The 23,154-nt window shown below is 36.1% G+C and overlaps 1 protein-coding gene across 1 annotated transcript in view; it reads left to right on the top strand.

The window, feature by feature from the left end:
• Tdh (L-threonine dehydrogenase) overlaps nucleotides 1–23,154 on the top strand; it is a 156,653-nt gene that overhangs the window by 24,884 nt on the left and 108,615 nt on the right. The window contains exon 3 of the mRNA XM_090380883.1: nucleotides 20,980–21,022. Within this exon, the coding sequence (XP_090237009.1) occupies nucleotides 20,980–21,022 (43 nt within the window). The remainder of the gene's footprint in view (nucleotides 1–20,979; nucleotides 21,023–23,154) is intronic.

Here is a 23,154-nt window from a genome sequence, read left to right as displayed (position 1 = left end):
TATATATATATATTATATAAAAAACTGTAGTATTATGTTTCAATAAAAAGAAATAAAAGTATGCTAGTAGTGTGGAAAACCAGTAGAGCAAAGAATTTAACATGTAAAAATTAAGAAAAGAGTACTGTTGGAAAAACGTTATTAAATAATTTAGAAAACAAGAGTCCAAATTAAAGGAAAATTTAGCGGCGCCCCTTTTCTAAGTACCAGTTTCGGATTGCATGAAATATCACTATATGTAAATGTAACTGGCCAACAATACAGAAATAAGTAAAAATAGAGAAAAAAGTAAAAATAAAAAGTAGAACATACCATAATATCGAATAGAAAAGACTGACCATTATGCCCCATCTCATCAGTGGACCACGAGGCCATTGGTCAGGGAACCACTACATTTTGAACGCTACACAAATCCATGCTGCAAAAGAATGATACTAGGATCACACTGCTGGTGCAATAGATCTGTACAACAGTGGTCCATATGTAGTGTAAAAATAATAGGACAGAGAAGTAATACTCGCATGGAAAAACTAAACTGGTGAAAATACAAAGGCTATGTTTACAGTTGCTAATTTATTTCCAGATTTATATGTTTAGCAGTTTCTTTGTCTGTTCAGTAGTTTGGTTTTTCCATGTGAGTATTACTTCTCTGTCCTATTATTTTTACTAATAATAATGACCGATTACCTGCCAAAAGGTAGAACAATTACAGGTGCCAATTTTACTCACAAAATTATGAGAGAAAATTAAAACATGTAGGTGTGGTATGTTATGCAAAGATGCGAGAATGCTTCAAGACAATTCTCCAGTTCACACTTCTGAAATTGCAACAATGCAAGTGGCCACTTGTGGATATGAAATACTGTGCCATCAAGCCTACTCACCCGATCTTGCACCATCGGACTTCTTCTTGTTTCCTTCCCTCAACTCATTTCTTCGAGGGACCCACTTCCACCATGACGAGACACTCATTTCTGCAACAGAGTCATGGTTCAAAGACAAACCTCGCCACTTCTATAAAAACGGTAACCGTAGCCTCATCCATCGATGGGAAAAATGTGGCAAGCAAAATAGTAACGTCTTCATTTCTGATGTAAACACAAACCAAAGATAAAAAGCGTAAGCCTAAATAAAAATGAGAATAAAATTTTGTGAGCAAAATAAATTTTTTACAAGGATTAAAAAGTTTTTTTGAAAACAGCTCGTGAACTTTACAGTTAACACTAAGAAGGCGAGAAATTAAAAACTAGAATCAACAATAGAAATTTCTATAAACATATAAATTAATGTAATCCAAGTAAAGGTAAAGAGATTTGAAAACATTGTAAAAAGCAAGTAGCCTTGGGAAAAATAACTTTCATTTTAGAGACAATGTAAGTAATTTTTTCCAAGACTACTTGCTTTTTACTATGTTTTCAAATCTCTTTACATTGTAGACTTATAAGTTATATGTTTCTAGAAATTTCTGTTGCTGATTCCAGTTTTTAATTTCTTGTCTTTATAGTGTCAAAAGTTCACAAGCCATTTTCATAAACCCCCTTTCTAATCTTCGTAAAAAATTTTTTTTAATTTCTCACAATTTTATTTTAATTTTCATTTATTTCAGTAAAAACTGTATTCTCAGTTTTATTTATATTTATGCTTTTTACCCTTTGATTTATGGTTTACATCAGAAATGAAAACATTGCTATTTTGCTTGAAATCCTGGCCATTTGACACCTGATGAGAGGCCAGTTTTGTAAATTGTGTGACAACATCCTTATTTTGCTGATTTTGTAATTTTATCAATCTTGTAACTATTTATCTCTAATTATATATATATAATTAGAGATATTAATTTTCTGTGGAACGTTGTCTTGGATGAGCTCCTTGGACTGGACTTAGGTGCTGTAGCTATACAAGCCTTTGCTGATGATGTGACCATCTCCATTGAGGCTGACAGCAGAGCTTCTCTGGAAGCCAGAGGAAACCAGGCACTTCAAATCCTTCAGAACTGGGCAGCCCTACACAAGCTAAGACTATCACCCCAAAAGACACATTCCATTCTCCTGAAGGGATCACTGCAGCCTACTAGAAACCCCACTATCAAACTTCAAGGCCAAACCATCAAGCTAGTTTCTACGTTAAAACTACTGGGAATAGTACTTGACCCTGGGCTCACTTTCTCTCTGCACCTTGCACACCTCCATGCGAAATTGAAAAACTACACTGCTCTCATTGCACGGGTGAGTCGTCGTGATTGGGGATTGAATCGATGCACCCTTAAGGTTCTGTACAAATCAATCTTCCTTCCCTTCATAACGTATGGATCTGGTGTCTGGTTTCGCAGGGCAATTCTTTACAACAACAAACGTAAACTGGGAACCATCCAGCGCACCATCCTTCTTACTATTACAAGGGCATGCCGCACGGTTAGCAACCCAGCCCTTCAGGTTCTTGTGGGTGTCCTTCCGCTTGATCTGGAGGTTATTCGAAGGGGCCTCCACTACTGTCTATCCAGGGGCATACCAGCATACCTTGGACACTCCATCAATAACCTGAATGAAATCAGGCAGGAAAAGAAACAAATTGTCACCCTACTACTTCAGACTTGGCAGGACAGATGGGCTGTTACCGACAAGGGCCCAATCACCAAGAAATTTATACCTTATGTGAATGCCGTATTTCCCAAGTCTCCAAATTGGTTCTCTCCTGGTCTTTATGCCACCTACCTCATCACCGGACACGGATCAATAAACTACAAACTAACATCCATGGGAATCATTGTCAACCCCTACTGTGCATGTGGTGAAATAGAAGACTGGAACCATCTAGTATATACCTGTCAACACTATGAGGACCTCCGCAGCATCCTGTTTACTTGTATACAAGATAACCCTCAAGGAAATGAACACTTATTCATCACAGAAGAAAACTACTACTACTATGAGTTTACCAAGTTTTCACAAGACGGAGTACTCTATTGCCAACACAAAATAGGAACACCCCAAACATCTGATCCTTACCCAACTGGCCAACCGATCTTAACCTGGATAGGATCAACTGGCATACGGGTCACCTGATTCCTCAGTGGCAACTTACAGCAGCTCTCTTGATGTGTCTTATTTATCTTCCTTCCCGTGTTCCCCTTTCACCCAATGGTGCTTATTGCTCCATTGATAACAGAGAGGATGCCTTTGCCTACATCCTCCATATTTCTAGCTATACCCTCCTTTCTTGCGTACACTCTGTACTTCCCCGACTCTACCTTTTTTTTTTTTTTTTTGTCTCCATCCAGGAAGCTCTGGCGACGCTAGTGGAGACAAGCCAGAGTATAATGGGCAGCCTGGCTACCTAGTGGTGTGTGCAGGCAATGTGGAGTCCCACCTGGCCAAATGCCAGGACACGCAGCAGAACCTAACGCAATATGTCACATACAACACACAACACTTTTCTGGCATTTACAGTAGTACTGTATTCCTTCACAGTGACCATATGGCGCAGATGTGGGAAACCGCAGGTGGCACCTGACCCTAATACTATACACATATATATATATATATATATATATATATATATATATAGTTCGACTGTGCACACACACACACACATATATATATGCACAGTCGAACTTGGTTGCAACGAGCACAGAAATCACTGCTGTAATGAGCAAAAATCACAATGATTTTAATTTATGCGTATTCTCGTACAATTGCTCACTGCTATAATGAATGTACAACACGGATATACCTTACCAATTTTGGTAACTATGAAAACGTTCTTAATTGCTCGGGTAGTTGAAAAAACACATTTCTTGGAATAGACAAAAATGAAAGGAGCGACTTAGCTTTTATGATCACCCAGATCGGATTAGGGGCCAGTTTTTTTTTTTTTAGCTAACCTTGTCCTTTCGGGAACAGAGCTACTATACAATAGCGCATTGGTGTTCTGCTTGTAATTACTATGGTCCCATTAACCTATTTACAGATTGTTTTGTATTCACTGAACCATAAATTTATTTTGGGACTTTAAGAATTTTGGAAACAATTGTTTGCATGCAAATTACTTTACTGTCATTTTAAAGTAAAATCAGTTAGAAACGAACCTTTCCTTCAGAAACATGTCTACTAACAAAAGCAAGTGTCTCTCTATTCGTGAAAGAGTCTAAATTATTTGTAAGTTAGAACATTGTGCAAAAAATGTTGGAGTGTGTAACAGGTTTTCTTTGTTCTCTTCAGCAGTATCAACATTGTGGAAAAATAAACATGTTTACGTATCAACATTGTGGAAAAATAAACATGTTTACGTATCAGCACTGGAAAAGAACATAATCGAAAAAAAAAAAAAATAATAATAATAATAATAAATTAGAAAGTGTGAGGTTACAAATGTTGACGAAGTATTGCTTCAATGGTTCATTACACAAAGAAGTCTGAATTTTCAATAGACGGTCTTGATATTGAAGGCTTAAGCATAAAAATTTTCTAAACAATTTGGACTCTACTATTTTGCATGCAAGGACTGCTGGCTGGATCGATTTAAAAACCAACATAACATCGTTTATGCAAAAATTAGTGGAGAATCTCGATCTGCAGATCCAATAATGGTAAATGATTGACCATGTTTGGGCACAAATCAGGATAGATTTCAATGACGAAGACGTCTACAACTGCGACTAAACAGGAAATAGTGTTTATTATTAATTAGTATTGTTTTTAATTACGGAGAAATAAATTGTGTTAGTATTAAGCATATGGTTTTAAAATTACAGACAAATAAAATGTGTTTAATATTAAGTGTATTGTAGTTTATACAAAGCATATTAATAAGGGGGGATACACAGAGTAAACGGTTAACAGTGCCGCAGGCAGGGGCAAAAGTGATTCTTGCACTGCTTCTATTGGAATGAGCAGCAGCATGGAAAGCAAGGCAATGGAGATTTCCAGTAGTCATAGTGGAACAAATAAATACATGGGCTGTGTTAAGGTAACTAAGAGCAGAAACAGGTGCATGTATACTTGCATGTACACCAATGTTAGGAGTATAGTTAATAAATTTGATGAGCTTGAAGTGCTGGTCAAGACATCAAAGGCAGATTGTTGGGATATTAGAGACATGGTGTCACACAGATATAAGCAGTGCAGAATTTGAATTTGAGGAGTACAATGTGTACAGAAAGGATAGACAGGACAGGAAGGGAGGAGGGGCTATGCTGTTAGTTAAGAAATGCAGAAAACTTAAAGAAGTGCATCCAATTAATGTTGGTGGACAATGCAATGTTGAGTCTGTTTGGTGTGACATAAGCACTGGGAAAGGAAAAATGAGAGTAGGTGTGTGTGTGTGTGTGTGTGTGTGTGTGTGTTATAGGCCTGATGAGTATAATGAGCAATTGTTCAGAGAAATAGTGGGCCAGTAAATCAGAAAGTCTTATAATGGGGGATTTTAACTTTACAGATATTTACTGGAACTTGTGGGATTGTCACTCTCACACTAGGAAGACTTTTTTGGATTTATTTCTACAGCAGCTTTTGACTGTTTTCTACAGCAGCATGTTCGAGAGGAAATCAGAGGGAGTAATACTCTTGATCTGATTATCAGCAGTGATTATTCATGCATTAAGAATTTGCAGATAAAGGAACCACTGGGTGACAGTGATCACAATGTATTGATATGGGAATTGCTTAAAGTTGTAACTACCATCAAGGCTAAAGGAAAGGGCTTTTGTTTCCTAAAGGTGACTACAGGGGTCTCAGACAATTTTTAAATTCTGTACGGTGGGATCAACTGATGATGTTACCAACGTTGAATTCTAAATTGGAAGCTTTCAGGGACTTAATCTTGGAGGCGGCTAGGCTTTTCATACCAAATAAGAAATATTGGTCAAAGTTTAGGCCTAAATGGATATCAGATGAATTAATGTAGCTAGTGGCAGAGAAGAAAAATGCATGGGATGCATATAAATTATCAGGCGACACAGAAGCCTATGGCAGATATAAGCTTGTCTTGTAATCAAGTCACAAAAGAGGTTAGGCAGGTGAAGGCAGATTACGAGAAATCCTCGATAGGATGCAAAGAAAAACAGCAAAGAGTTCTTTGCTTATGTAAACTCTAGAAGGAAAGGGATGAATCAGATTGAAATTTTTCAATTTCAATATTTAAAAATTTTAGGTGGGCCTTCAGACTTTGCATCTCAGGTTCCTCAAATGCATAATCCACCACTGATTGGAATTATTTATTTTAGGAATTTAATATCAGCCCTATACTCAACAACAACTAGTATACTGAACAACATGGATACGTGGCTAAAAACAGAATTTTTGAAATGTCAGCAAAATACTAGTTTTTTTGTAGATACAAAGAAACCCTACCTGGGTGGTCTGCAGTAAGTAAAGAATGCTTGAGGTGGTAAGAGAATGATAAATGGTTGAGAAGCACTGAACTAGATGATTGTTATTTGCATCAACATGTCAGGAAAAGTACTAGGGAAAAGAATATTCTAGATCTGATCCTCACCCAAGAACCAAATGACATAATAAGGCTGACAGTACAGGAACCAATAGCAGGAAGTGATCTACATGGATGACGATGAGAGAAGTAACAGTAGTTAAAAGCAAAGGAATGGGTTATAATATCAGGAAAGGAAATTATGATTGCTTAAGGTTGTTACATGGCCTCTATTTACTGTGTAGATATCTCACAGAGAGTGAATACAATTGAATTATAGTATACCTTTAAAACACAGAAGCCTTTAATGCATATATACCATTAAAAAAAATACTCCACAAGGAGGATTCCAAGTTTGATGAATAATCAAGTTACCAGATTACTTGAGAAGAAAAAGATAGCATGGAAAAGTTAGAGCAATAAAAAGTACTGAAGTCTATATCAGCTACAAATTGATCTGTAATAGTGCCACAGAAAAGGTGAAGGTGGCAAAGGCAGATTATGAGAAATCGCTGGCAAAGAGTGGTGATAAGGAATTCTTCACATATATAAATGCAAAGAAGAGAAGGACAAACCAGATTGGTCCCTTATGTAATGGATGTGGATAGTATTAGCAACCTGAGCTAATGTTGCAGATGAACTCAACAGTTACTTTGCATCGATATTTACAGAAGAAAAACCCTTTGTCAATGAGAAATTCTGGAAGTGAAGTTGAAAAATATGTAATTAATGATATTGAAATTTCCCATGATTATTTAATGAAAATACTTTCAAGCCTACAGGCAAGTAAAACTTCAGGGGTTGATGGCATATACCCTATAATCTTAAGGGAGGCGACAAGTGAGTGCATTGAACCTTTAAGGCTAATTATGAGAGCATCGCTGGATTTAGGAAAGATTCCATTGGATTAGAAAAGTGCCAATGTAATGCCACTACATAAAGGCGGTTCTAAGAGTGTAGTGGGAAATTACTGACTGTTCAGTCAAATTTCGGTAATACAGAAAATCATTGAGGCAATGATCAAGGGTGGAATACAGGATCATTTAGATAGAAATGGAATTCTGAAGGATACAGCATGGTTTTGTAAAAGGAAAATCATGTTTAACAAACCTGAATAGCTATTTTTACAGGGTCACTCATGAGCTGGATTTAGGGAATAATTTCTACATTATTTATTTAGATTTGACTTAGCAAAGCATTTGACTCAGTCCCACATGAGCAGTTACTTTATAACCTGGAACAGGTTGGGATCACAGGGAAAATCCCTAGATGGAGAGCAGGAGGCAGAGGGTTGTGATAAATGGTTATTCCTCAGATTGTGTTACTGTAAGAAGTGGGGTTCCCCAGGGATCAGTATTGGAACCACTGTTGTTTTTGATTTTCTTAAATGACATCAATGAAGAAATAGAGGGTGTGATGTCTAAATTTTTAGATGATGTCAAGAATGGTAGAGTAATTAATGATCACTGTCAAGCAGAGCTTCTTCAGAGGGACCTAGATAAACTTCAGGGATGGTTAGAAAAATGGCAGCTTTGTTTTAATCTAGCAAAATGCAAGGTCTTACACCTTGGGAACTGTAACCCCAAAATAACTTATACACTTGGTGGAGTTGAACTAAAGTCAGTAGTGGAAGAAAGGGACTTGAGAGTTACGATATGGTCAGACATGAGGTTCTCAGAGTATTGCAGAAAGGTTGCAAGGAAGGTTCATGGTGTCCTATCAATGATTTATCAAATATTTGCTAGTAGAGATAAGGACGGCATAATCCCCTTATACAAGGCTATTGTTAGACCACACTTGCAATACCGTGTTTAAGTATGGGGACTGCACCTAAAAAAAAAAAAAAAAATGGAAACTAGGCTCCTTAGAGGAGACTTGATTGAGGTGTTTAAGGCTCTGAGAGGCTTAAGTAAAATGAATGCAGACGAAATTTTCACTCTTATAAATGATTCTTGAACCAGGGTCCATAAATTCAAGTTATGTGGAAGAAGTTTAGATGGATTGCAGGAAGTTTTATTTTAGCCAGAGAGTTATAAATTACTGGAATAAGTTGCTTATAGGGGCTTAGAGGGAAACAGATCCTGTGTGTTATCAGCCACTCAGTCTAAAACACTGATGGATCCAATATCTTTCTATTACAGAAGATTTAGGAGTTCAGGTTGGCCTGCCTCCCTAAAATCCACTCATGCACATCTTCTCGATGGTAAGCCCAGTTACGTCACTTAGGTGGCAACAAACGTAGAGTGGTTCTCTTCAAGACGCCTGGTCAGCGTGAAGAGGAAAAGACCAAACCCTCCAGCATATGACAGCACGACAAAACAAATGGCCCTCAGTCCCCAGCGGCTTTCACTTCCCCTCTTATGGCAGCGAGAGGATCAGAGTGGAAGCAGAGGGTACTAAGAATCTCTGGGTACAACCAGGCTGCCATGCACGGAAACTGAACTTGGCCTGTTACAATGTAAGATTGCTCATCGGTGAAGACAGGATATTAGAGCTGGAAAAGGAATTAGAAAATGTGAATTGGAATATCATCGGTTTGGCTGAAAGAAGAAGAAGAAATGAATCACTTATAAGTTTATCAAGTGGAAATCTTCTGTACACCAATGGAAACAGTGAAAGGAGTGGAGCTGGAGTTGGGTTTCTGGTCCATAAAGATTTAAAAAACAACATTTTGGAATTCAAAAGTACATCACCAAGGGTGTCAAGACTAATACTCAAGATTTCTAAGAGGTACAAGCTAAAGGTTATAATGATTTATGCACCAACATTGAGCCATGATGATGAAGAGGTTAAAGAAAATGTACACCGAAATTGAGAGTCTTCTAGATGAGCAGAAAACCTACTACACTATTATTATGGGGGACTTCGATGCTAAGGTTGGAAAAAGACAAAACAGTGCAGAAAGGGGAACTAAAGGAAATTGTGAAAGAAATGAAAGAGGCGAAAGACTTGTGGAATTTGCAGAATCTCAAGGATTGTCAGTAATGAACACTTTTTTCAAGAAAAGGGTGAACAGAAAGTGGACATGGAAGAGTCCAAATGGATTAACAACTAATGAAATCGACTTCATCCTCACTAACAGAAGATATATTGTGAATGATGTTACCATCCTGAATAAGGTAAATGTTGGAAGTGATCACAGAATGGTAAGATGTACACTTGATATAGATTTAAGAAAGGAAAGGAAAAAACTGACTCGAGTAAATAATACTAAGGTCTTTGAGATAACAGAAGAGGAGAAAAAGCAGTATGTACTGAAACTTAAGAACAAGTTTGAGCTTCTGCAGACTGCTGAGGACCAAGATATCGACGAGGAATATTAAAACTTTCTGAAAGTGATAAAGCCCAAGAAACCTATAGGGAAACAGAAATCCAAAGAAGAAAAAATTAGTCAAGAAACACTTGTTATGATGAACTGAAGCCGAAAAATTAAGAGCAAGATAAACACTGACAAGGAAAAAATTGAGTATACTGAGTTATGCAAAGCCATTAGAAAGAGACTCAGAGAGGACATAAGAAGATTTAAAACAAGAAAAGTAGAACAAGCATTAAGGGAAAACAGATTTAAATCAGCAGCCATAAGCAGTAATACAGAAAGACAAGTGATACTGAAACTGAAGAATAGCGATGGTGTACTTATAAACAGCAGAGAAGGCATAATTCAAATAGCAGAAGATTACTATAGAGAATTATACAAGGAGCGAGGGAATGATGCCAGCAGTGGGGAAGATGGATTGCAAATTAGCAACACATACGACATACCCGATATTCTTCCTGATGAGGTAGAACATGCATTGAAGAAAATGAAGAATCAGAAAGCCCCGGGGAAAGAAGAAGTTACTGTAGAGTTGTTAAAATTGGGAGGAAGATACATAACACAAAAACTGGCAAGGCTCTTCACAAAGTGCATTAGAAAAGGTGTGACGCCTAAGCAGTGGAATAATGCAATCATAGTTTTGCTGCATAAGAAAGGAGATAAATCAGAAATCGGAAATTATAGACCAATTAGCTTGTTATCCCACATCTACAAGTTGTTCACAAGGGTCATTACTAACAGATTAGAAAGAATACTTGATGAGAATCAACCGAAAGAGCAAGCTGACTTTAGGACAGGATTCTCAACCTATGGATCACCTTCATGTAATATCACAGCTAATGGAGAAAGCAAATGAATATAAAACACCATTATGCCTGGCATTTGTGGATTATGAAAAGGCATTTGACTCCATACAGCATAAGGCAATGTTTCGGGCACTGGAAAGACAAGGCATAGATACCCCACATATTATGATTTTGAAGAAAATATATGAGAATGCTACCTCCTTTATTAGACTAGACAAAGACAGTAGGAAATTTAAAATCGAGAAAGGTGTTTGACAAGGAGACAATATCTCCAAAGCTGTTTACTGCTGCCCTTGAGGAAGCTTTCAGACGATTAGACTGGTCGCAGAAAGGAGTCAATGTGAACGGAGAGTAACTAAACCATTTACGATTTGCAGATGACATCGTGGTCATAAGCCACGATCCCAAAGAATTAGAGGAAAATCTTAATCAGTTATGCACAGTTAGTAAGGATTTTGGACTAAAGATGAATATGGCTAAAACAGAAGTAATGATGAACAAGTATGCCACAGAAAGGGAAATAATGATTGAAGGAGCAGTAATTGAAAAGGTGGAGTCATATACTTATCTGGGACAAGGTATTAGCTGTAATAATGATAAATGGCTGGAAGTCAAGAGAAGAATAAATTTTGGATGGATAGCATTCAGGAAATATAGTCATATACTGAAGAGCAATATCCCAGTTTGTCTGAAACGTAAAATACTGAACCAGTGTGTACTCCCCACCATGACTTATGGAAGTGAAACTTGGGCACTCACCAAAAGAATGGAAGAGAAGCTGAGAACTACACAGCGAAGAATGGAATGAATTATATTAGGAATCAGACTGTTAGATAAGAAGAGAAACACATGGATTAGGCAGCAAACTCAAGTAAAGGACATTCTTATCAAAACTAAAGAACTAAAATGGTCTTGGGCAGGACACATGGCTCGACGACATGATGACAGATGGACTAAGAAAATAACAGAATGGTACCCAAGAGGAGCTAGAAGAAAACCTGGAAGACAAAGGCGGAGATGGATAGATGAAATTCATGAGTTTATGGGTAGTAAATGGATGACCAGTGCTCAAAACAGAAGGAACTAGAAAGTTGCTGGAGAGGCCTTCATCCTGCAGTGGATTGAAAATGGCTGGTGGTGATGATGATGGGTGGTAGAGACTGACAATTTGGGGAAATTCAGAGGTCAGCTGGGTGGTTACCTACAGGAGGAGAGAAATATGTAGGGTGTCTGTTTCCTTTTCTTTTATTATTTATTAATTATATGTTTTCTTTTATATTTTTTTATTATTATTATTTTATTTCTTTTTTTGTTTTGGCTGGTGCAGCATAAGCCTTAGGCTTCCTTGTACCAAATGGCCAATACTAATACTATTAGAAAATCTTTTCCTTTGGAAGATGTTGATTTGGACACAGATATCCATTCCTATATTCAGGAAGCTAATTTTAATTACACAACTAACAGAAACACTGATTTATTTACTATGGATGAGCTTGCTCCAGTCACTAAGAAAATAAACATTACAAAATGCCCTGTATGGATCTGTTAGAGAATATTTTTATTTTAAAGTTTTTTAAGATATGACCAGATATTTTGCTTAGACTCTTTAATAAATATCTAATGGAAGAAACTTTCCCATCCATGTGGAAGGTAGCACTTTTGAAACTGATCACAATCTTATTTCCCCATATTTGCCTTTACTGGCAAATATGAGGAAAATCCTGGAATGTCATATGGCTTCTGGAATTACCTGTTTTACAAGAAGCTAATTTACTATCACCTCAATAATATGGTTTTTGTGCCGGAAGATCTTGTAGAGCTGCGTTGGTGGACTTTGTTCTTCATATCAAACTCCCTGATAAATATCTATTAGCTATTTCCGTGGACGTTGAGGGAGCATTCAACTCCATCTGGTGGGAAAACTCTCTTGAGAGATTATCTGCCAACTGCCCTAAACAACTATATAACTTAGCACCTATTTCTCTCAGCTCCAGATAATTGTTAAAATCAAGTTTTTCTGGTTTACACGTAATGTCACTTGAGGGTGTCCCCAGGACTTTATCCTGGGTCCACTCATGTGGAATACTACTCAAAATGATTACATATATACTCTTACTATACTAGTTGGAGGCAGTTCAAGGCATGCTTTGGAGACAGTCACAAATCTCGTATTAATTGATTTGTACAGATGGACCATTCAAAATAAACTAACTACTAGTCCCACTAAAACTAAATTGGATTTCAATGGACCATCCCAGGTTAAAATAAATGGACAGAAGCAAAATATCTCAGAGTTACAATTGATTATAAACTTAATTTCTACTCTCATCTCTCATTTTTGTTTAGAAAAGTTGGAAAATTTACTGCAGCTATCTCTAGGATGCATGAAGAATCACTGCTGATAACCAGTTTCAACACTGTTCAATATATATCTGAAGTATTGTATTACAAATGACTAGCCCTATTTGTTGTTGTAGCCATAATTAAAAGCTTCAGTTTATTGAAGACTTCATTTGCATAGGCATGGAGAGCATTTAAACCTATCGCAGGTTCATGCTTTCTATCCATCATGAAAAAGACCTCTGGAATGAATATCTCACTTTCTTAACCAGTTCATGATGTGTCCCATCTTGTTTGCCACATATTGACAAGGTCACTCCAACCTATTTTACATCCTAATGTATATCTATCGTAATGCCCATATATTCTTTATGAATCTGCTTTCGCATTCATTAATATAAGCCTTGAAAAACCAGGAAGAGGTCAAGGAGGTATGGTTATAGTTGTCACCTGTGAATACAGTGAGGCAAACCTGTAAAACTGTCAAAAGTATTGTCCTCTGAATTGACAAAAGTTTGGCTTGTAATCTAATAATCACCATCCCATGGAACCATGCCCGAGCAGCACAGGTAACCATAGGGAGGAAAACTGCTTGATAGTATGTCTGGAGGGTTTTCTTGAGAGACCTCACTCAGCTCAGTCTCTTTTACCAGCATTAAGAATCTGCTGGTAAAAGAGACATTGGGTGGCAGCAATCGAAGTTAATTAAGGACATAACTACTGTCAAGGGTAAAGGGAAAGACTTTTGCCTTTGTAAGGGTGACTACAGTTGCAGACAGTTTTTAAATTCTGCACAGTGGGACCAACTGATGATGTTACCAACAGCAAATTCTAAATGGGAAGTAATCAAAGAAGCTATTAGGCTTTTCATATTAATGAAGAAATGTTATAAAAGGCTTAGATCTAAATGGATGCGAGATGAACTATTGAGACATGTGGCAGAGAAGAAAAGTGCATGGAATGCATATAAATATTGGGAAACTTGTCTGTGGTTTTACTGCTGATGACCCTGCTCAGGTTGTGGACAAATTGAATAGGTATTTTGTATCTACATTCACACATTAGGAATTCTTTGGGGGAGAGGATGCCAGAAGTTTATAAAACTAATGAAGAGTTAAATAACTATGGTAACTGAAAGGAAAGTGGAGGAGAAATTGTTGAAGGTGGACATAAAAAAAAAAGGCACCTGGGGTTGATGAAATCTATCCAGTTATATTACGGTAGGTAGCAAAGGAGGTAAGCAAACCCTTAGCCATAATTATGAGAGTGCCCTTGGATTGAAGGGCATACTGTTCTCTATGGAATTTATATGTACGAATGAATGTATGTTTTTTTTTTTTTTTTTTTTTTTTGCAGCGTTATCTTTTTTCTTGTGGAAGGCAGTGTTTCTCAGTGGATTTCCCTCCTGGGATTTGCTCCCAGCCTTCCTTTCTCTCTCTCTTTTTTTTTTTTTTTTCCAACACCATGTTTTCCTCCTCCCCCTTCTCTGCTCTGCTCTGAAGTGGGGCCCCAGAGGAATCTCTCACCTTTTGGCAACATCAGGGATGAGACTGTCTTGAATTGAGACAGTATGTGCCCTACTGGGACTGGCCCACCTTCTTGCAGTGTGGATGAGTACCAGGAATCACCTTTCCAGGTGATAGATACTTCTGGGTAGCAAGGTGGCCAGAAGAACATAACACACAATTCACACTAATCACACATCTGGCCCTTTTATAGAGGTATACTGTTCTTTACAGAGACGAGAGGTGGAGTTGAACTGAAATTCTTGGAGCTGTTCTTTACAAAAACACATGTCAATATGTCTCCCTCTCTTGTAAGGTCTGTTCTTCCTATGCCTGTTGTAATCGTTAAATTCAAATTCTGTGGCCCCTGTATCAGAGTGACTCCACGTCTCTGATACTTGTACATTTCAGCATTTGATGACTCGATCAATATTTTAAATTCATCAAAATTTATTATATACCTAGAATTAGGGTATAAGCAAGTAAATGTATACCTCTTTGTGTTTTTATTAACTGCCATATATATTTACTAGGCCCATTTGGACCTCCAGTAAACCTTGTAATTCCACCACTGCTATCTCCTAGCTGTTACATGTCCCAATAGATACAATGCAAGAATCGATTCGAACTTTTGCTTATGGTTGTCATTATGCTATTAGTCTGTGTATTCTCCTTCCTCCCTGCCAAACTAACAGTTTTCCAATCTACCTTATCCTGCCTTGACATTGCATCAGCAAATATTCATGTGCCTCTTCTTTTCAAGTGTATCCTATCTCTGTAAAAAGTCTCTAATGTTAATAAGTGTTCTTGACCATGCTGAGAAAAATTTTATCCTTACGAGATTTGCACAATCTTTCCATGGTTGAATTGATTGACAAGGTCCCCATCACAGTCTGCCTCCTACCATTCTTTGGCTTCTCAACATCACATCACACCTGTCAAATAAACCTCGGATTGTGTATGCTTAACATTATTGTGTACCAACATATACAGCAGTGTCACCTTTTATGATATTGCTGTACACGTTGCTACTAATAATGATTGCTGTTTTGTACTCCTAAAAGATTAATGTTTTACAGTATCAGATTTTTCTTCTGGCAAATGTACCACGTTCTTATTTCACCTATCCTTATTGCATAAGATATTTCCAGTTTACCTGCTACCTGATGAAACCATTTTGTTTTGCTTATGGTGGTGTTTGTGCAGTCGGACCATGTGGGTAGACTTGTGTTAGGCAGCTGAGTTTTGTTTCTTTCAGCCCATTGCTCTTTTTTTTTTTTTTTTTTTTTCAAGCATCCAAATTCATTCAACAAAATGCAAAATTTCTGCTTAATTTTCTCACTCTCTGTTCTTCTTGCTTATACAAAGGTATCTGCTGTGTGTGGTGCCCAGCTGTAGGCAGTTCTACATGCTTATTACACAGTGCAAGTAATGTCTTTATTTGTTGAACTGTCTTTGATAATTTTACCCACTAACAAGTCTAAGCATCCTCACTGCTTTTTTGCATATGCTGTGCTGATCTAGTGATGCATAATTTCATTTAAAAAATTAAGACTACAGCATCTTACTTCACTACTACATTACTAACCACAGTAAAACTATGATATGCAAATACAATAATAATACCACACTATTTCCAGCTTTTATAGCAGTATGTGTTATTCAAAATTTATTAAATACTTAATAAAATTTATAAAATCTGGATAATAGTAAATAATATTAATTATTCACTATTAGAATATTTTCTTAAATATTCAAGAATTATGCTTATCTTTCTTGTAACTTTCCGGCTTCTGCAGCTGAAAAGCCATTATACATAGCTCATCATTGAAATTACCTCATCTAGAAAGAATGGATGAATTTGCATGAAAATTTATGTGCATTCTGTGACATATATAGAAACATAAACAATTAGCATGTCAATATGATTTGTGCAGAAGAATGTTCCAATAATAGGTCTATTACTTCTTTGATGTAAGAATCTGAAGGCTTTGGAAAATCAGTGGATTGTCAGGCAAACAGAATGGTGAGTGAATGGCATATTAAGAGAGTGCAGTATTCTTAAAATGTGTAAGGTAATGAGTACAACTGACAAACTTTGAAAAGGATAGGATCATTGGTTGGTCAACGTGGGGAAATTGCTATTTGTATGGTTTACTATTCCCGAATGGTGAGATGGTCTCAGCAACAATGGGTACAGAAATGTACATGAAGACATCACAGGGCTATGGTAGTGTAAAAGAATTTAAGAATGGCTGGATCACTGACTCTTCTAATTAGTGACAGGAAACAGATCTGATACAATCTAAATAATTTTGCAACATCATAATATTGTTCCCATCTCTGCCAATATTAGGGAACAGTTTTACTCAATTGTATATAAGTAACATTGTTCTGCAACACCTTCTGTTGCTTTGCTTTCTTCAAATGCCATTCCAGCATCTGCAGTGGTGCACAGAGATTGTCTTGTCACTGGACAAGAATGGTATTGTGTTTTCTTTAGTGATGAATTGTTGTTTTGTTTGGGATTCAGTGACAGCCATATGCATGTGTGAAAACACCTACGAGCAAAGATAATTCAGCCTGTATCAGGATGTGATGTACTGGGCCAGGAATTCAGCCTCACATCTCATAGTTGTGTGCTAATCATGCTCCCATCTGTAGATGCCGACAAGGATGCATAACAATTCTGGAAATGTGGCAGATACTGAGATGTTTGCTCTTATTGTAATTCTTCCATTCTGACATTCTTCTGATATTACCAGAGTGATGGAATGGTGTCTAAGTACCTTCCTATATTTGTTGTTACCAATGGCATCCAGTGGTTCTGGTATCATTATCAACGTGAACATTTGCCATTTGGACCATCCAGCTTCTGACAACCTAGTGATCCAACCCCTTTCAAAATTAGTCAGTGTACATAACATTGCCTTATACTTGTTACAGGCATTGTGCACTCTTACATGGTTATTCAGCTTCACTGGTTTGTCTGCCAAAGCTTACACATTTTGATAGCACTTTCAGATTCCTATTTCAGAGAATGCATGATCAACACTGTAGAATGTTACTGAACATTATTTTATGCCAATCAGCTTGACATACTAATAGTTTAACTTCTACATATATGTTGCAGTTATAAATTTAAATTTTCATGCTACTCATTGTTTCTAGGTGAGGCAATTTCAGTGATGAGAAATGTCTTAAAGTTTCTCCACCGTTTCCTTTGCAGCTGGGCTATGTCACTCTGTTAATAGTGACACAGCTGGGCTATGTCACTCTGTTAATAGTGGGCGAATCAGGAGAAAGAAATGCTTTACAACTAAATTAAATTTCTTTTAAATTACTTTGTTTAGTTCACACACACACACACACATATATATGGCGCCTCTGTAGCCAGGTGGGAAGGAGCAGCAGTGCATAGCACACGCTTCTTGATTAGACCTGGGTTTGAGCCTGTCACCACCAAATACGGAGGATGCGGAAAGGTCAGGCAATGACCACCGCATATCCCGGAGCAATATGGCCTTAGTTGCTAATGCTCCTAAAAACCAAATAACAAACAGACAAACATATATATATATATATATATATATATATATATATATATATATATATATATACAGTACTTTTTTTGTAAAAGAATAGGTGCCTGTACTCATTCTTTGCTATCAGGAAAAATTGAAAATTAAAAGGACATGAAAAGTACAGTATTCTAGAAAATTATTTCCTGATATTGTTACTTTAGTAGTAATGTTTTTGGAATAAGAACAACAAATTAAGTATATTAACATAAAGTTTATTAAGCATAAATTTATTATTCAAGTATATTAGGGGCTTCGCCCCTGCTGGCTGCACTCGCTTTTGATAAAATAAAATACTTACAGATGCTTTCGATGCTGTCTCTCTCTTCCTCAGCTATGAATACATAAATACGTTACATATGGAAATCGAGAATGGTACCGCATGGTCATGTTAGATAAACAAAGTGTGTGCACAAGGTTTATTAGCATGAACACGCTTAAACAGAAGCTTGTTTTACTGTGGTAAAACAAGCTTCCGGTACATATTTTAGTATTTGTTGCGTATTCGCACGTAACCTGCATCCCTCTTCTCCTATTGGCCGAATAAATATCACTAGGAGGAAAAATGTTTAATGTATATAAATATAAAAAAATAAGTGATAAGTAAAAATTAGTAAAAAAAAAATTCAAAGTTTTTATAGAATATTCCAAAATTTTATTGAGTTCTCATCCAACACGCTATGCCCGACTTCTTTTCTTGTTTGTGTCTGTTGCTGAATGACGTTTCTGAAGCAGCCACGAGGTTGGGCTAACAATCAGATTCATGTGTTAAAATCCTCGTTCACGTTCACTTGATAAAATTGATGTCGTACCCAGAGCTTTCATCAAATGCTCTTCAATTTTTCCAAAACCGTCTTTTTGATTAGGTATTCTCGAAATTCATGAATTGCATCTCTTTCATTAAACTGAAGCCTAATTGACAATTTTCTAACTTCGTTCTTACCAAATGCCAACATTTCGTGTTTAGAAGGTTTTAGTACCGTCATTGTCCTCATTTTCCTTTGTTCGTCATAGATATTGTCAATAGTTCTTAAATTTGAATTTTCTTCTTTTCTTTTTTTTTTTATTATTTTTTTAAATGTCCAAAATGTCGTTGTCATTCTGATATTCAGCTACTGTGACCATGTAAACAGAGAGAGGGAAAGTGGATAATGCACTGCGAAACAACAGATGATTATTTGTCGGGGTAAAAGAAAAGCACTCCCTCCTAATTCTCGAACGGGGCACCTACAGTTTATTCACAGCAGTGTCCAACATACGGCTCGTGCGGAAAGTGAACTAAAACAGCATTTTAAAGTTTGCTAATTATCAAAAAAGAAAATTCCGATTAAATGTTTTGTTTAGTAAATGTAATTGTGTATTGTACTTAATAAAATTTTCGAATATTTTCAATTTTAGGTGTATCATTATTTTTATTCATTCACCTTATATTCATCTTAAGCAGTGAGCATTTAAAGGCAAAAGTAAGGTTTTTTTTGAAAAACAAAAGAAAGTCATATTTTTATAATTTTAATAAAATCTAAAAAATAAATTAGTGACATAGATTTGTTACACATAAGTGTTGGGAATTTGCATTTTTTTATATATAGCCTGAAAATAAAAAAAATAGTAACATGAAAACAGAAACTTCCTTTTTCATGTAACAAGATAACCCCTGGCATGATGCCGCGAAGAGTATTGTAGGGTTGTGGTACCTGCGTGTACCGATGAACTTTACAATAAAGATCTTATTTATATAGAAAATGTAACACACTAATTTTTCTCAAATCACTCAGTCGGATCACTCACTCAATCAAGTGGCTCCCAAAAGAAATCTAAATTTGAATATGGCTCCTGTACGGGAAAAGGTTGGACACCACTGCAGAGAATACCCCTTGATCTGCTCACTGTGAGAATACACTGTTCGCACTTATGAAATATTCCCACATCTTTAGTGGTCCTGAGGCCTCCGTGTCTTTGCACTCCCGCTCCTGACTGAGTGGTCAGGAGCGGGAGTGCAGCAGCACACGCTGTTTAAGTAGACTGGGATTCAAGCCCCTGACTGCAAACCTGCACTGGACCAGCTTGGCAGATTATGGTCCATTTCCCTCAACATGAATTGTTGAGGAGGCTTCCATCTTACAGTGGGTTGATAATGGCTGCAGTTTATCTTTTTTTTTTTTTTTCTTTTTACTTTCAAGATCTTGCATTCATTTTCATGAAAAATCTTCAGTTTTTATGTGAAACTGATGATTTTTGGACTTTGGTTCTCTGATAATTATATTATATTTATGATAATTATATTTTATAGTTAGATATACTTATCTTTGTATATCTTTAAAGTTGAAATAATGCTTTTTATTTAAACAATTAAAGTGATACATTCTTCCAAGAACCTCTGGTCTGTAGTTTGGGCTGACTCTTATTGTACCCATCAGGCTGATATTGAAAGAAAATGTAAATAAAAGTTATATTTTGAATAAGAGAGACAAAATGAATATAAAGTTTTGAGTTTTTATCGTATTAACATTTAAAATTTATTTGCTTAAACTGATTTAAAGCGGTTAAAAAAAAAAAAAAGCTATTTATAGAAATATATATTATTCTGTGTGAAATGATAAACAATAATATACATATGTCATATATTATTCTGTACTGTGCAGTGATATGCCCTATTTTATTTTTATTTTTTGTTTTATTTTATCATCATTATTTTTTATTATGTTTTTTTTTTTTTTTTTTTTTTGAGAACGTTTGTTGCTTGGAATATGCAACTTATTTTATTATAATACTAAACAAGCAAATAGCTTCTTTCAGTTACTTTAATTGTAGTATTGTGATATTAATATTCCTAACAAAAACAGATTACAAAAATGTTGGTCTGCCTATGTCTTGATTGAATGCTCTTAGTTCTTTTTTTTTTTTTTTCAGTAATAGTTGCATAATTGAACATTAACTGCTTATTATTAACAGCATGTCATGGAACATGATTTTTCAGGCTGACACAAAACATTTGAAATGCTTTGCAGGTAGTCTTGGACAACTTGGAACTGGACTGGCCAAATTATTACGGTAAGCATGTATTGCAGCATTAGACTGTTATTCACTTAACAATGGATTTTACTTGCATGGTACATTACATTACATTACAAATGCGAAATGTCAGTATAGTGGAAGTAGTATTCATTGTCAGGTTGTAGGCTGTGATATTTGTGCACATTTTTGCTCTAGAGACAAAAAATACGAGTTTAGTAGATATGAATCTGTTACATTTTATCATTTTTCGATTGCACAACTGACATCTTAAGGTGTTCATCTCTGGCATGATAAAGAACCATTTCTTCATTTCTGTTGTTAAAAAAACTTTTTTCTACAAAAATAATAAATGAATTCCTATACCCCACACATACAACCACTGATATCAATAAAATATACAAATCAGTTGTAAGAGGTGTTCTAATATCTATTAATGATCTTAACTTATTCAAAATGATTTATTTAAGTTTTAAGATAGTTGAGGATATAGAAGGATATTCTTACCAAGAAATATTTTAAAGCTGTACATCTCTGCATGGTGACAGAAAGTTCAAGATTTTAAAAGGGTTAAATATAAAGTAAATTCGTGTGGCATATTTACTCTTTAACAGATGGAACAAAATTAAATTCAGAGAGGATAGTCGTAGAAAAGATAAGTGGAAATTTGAATTCAACCTGAGAGAAATTGATTGTTGGAATAAACTTCCACTTGATGTTGCGGAAGTGAGTAGTTTTTTTTTTCTGTTGTTGTATAAGCTTTGCTTCCTTGGATCATTTTGCCAATGCTAATATAAACTACCATTCACAGTTTTTGATGCTGTGTGCATCTTGAATTTGTTTCTCCAGGCTTGTCTAAACTAAAAAACTCTGATCAAAACTGCTGAAAATAGTCAGACTGAATACATGAATATAATGTGAAGCTGTATAGCTAATCCCGTTTACATTACTTTTCATGTTTTTTTCTTCGAGGCACCTTCTAATTCTCTAATCTTACCATTTAGCACTTCTGTTCTATATCACTCCCTTCACATTGCCTGCAGAATATGTTAGGATGTCCTTTTTTGTTATAAAAGGATTCAAATGGTTATTTTTCAAGACATTGGAATAGGTTTGGGATTGTTAGCACTGTGTTGCTTACTCGGTCTCTTTTAGTTTCCATTTTTTTCCTTTAGGATTTGATTTTCAGTGTACAGGTCAGTGACTGTACACTCTAACTCAGTGCATTACTTGATGATTTTCTTCCTAACAGTAGATGTTATTCTCCCAGACTGAGTTGTCTTAAAATCCTCTAGTCTTGATCTTGTGCCAGTTACTTTGTCCAGGGCAGACCGGGGTTGTTTGTCTAATTCCCCCGTGGTTTTGTCTAATTCCCCCGTGGTTTTGTCTTGTTCCTTCATGTTGGTATATGCAGTATCTTTTCAGAATCATTCGAGAGCAGTATCGCTTCACACTGAGGCGATTCTGCTCAAACGAGTTTTAATTCACTGCAGTTTGCTAGAAGTCAAGTCTGTCCTAGGTTGCTGTCTTCATTATCTGGGTTTTGTTGATTTACTGCCCTCATTTTTTGATCTCTTTAATGATAGGTCAGAATCCTTCATTTTCTCATCGTATTTTTTGGACAGTGAGTTGTCTTTTGACTTATGATGGAATGAAACTTTAGGTAATATTGTATTGGAATTGATAGGGTCTGTGTCTTGGGATTTCCAGTGGGAACTTATAAACCTAAAAACGCAGTGGTGCTGGTATAATATCAGTGTCTAAGCTAAGTTTGCCAAGGGGGGGGGGGTGAACGTGAATTATTCTCACTTGGTAAAATGTTAATTGATAATAACAAAAACTTTGTCAGAAGCAATTTTACAGTGGTTACAAAAGGTTTGCTTTAATATCAATGTCTATACTATAATTTCCATTAAGTTTTAGTGAGAAATGTACATGGCAGGTAGACTCCTGGAAAAAAAACAGAGGGTACCTATGTAGTAACAATAGCAGCCATCATCACGAGCACCATTGTTTTTGTTTAGGAATCTCAAGTGTCCAGGTCTCACTAAGAACTTTAAAAACACAGAATCTACCTTAGTCTAAATATGTTATCTTGCATTTATGACATATCTATTGTACATAAAGTAAGTAAAGAAAATCCAATATATAAAACACACTTTGCTGTCTTT

The sequence above is a fragment of the Mastigoproctus giganteus genome, chromosome 9 (assembly GCF_048544385.1).
Source record: "Mastigoproctus giganteus isolate SK-2022 chromosome 9, ASM4854438v1, whole genome shotgun sequence".
Classification (NCBI taxonomy): Eukaryota; Metazoa; Arthropoda; class Arachnida; order Uropygi; family Thelyphonidae; genus Mastigoproctus; species Mastigoproctus giganteus.
Note: the sequence above shows the minus strand (reverse complement) of the source record. Positions and strands in the feature narration are given on the sequence as shown.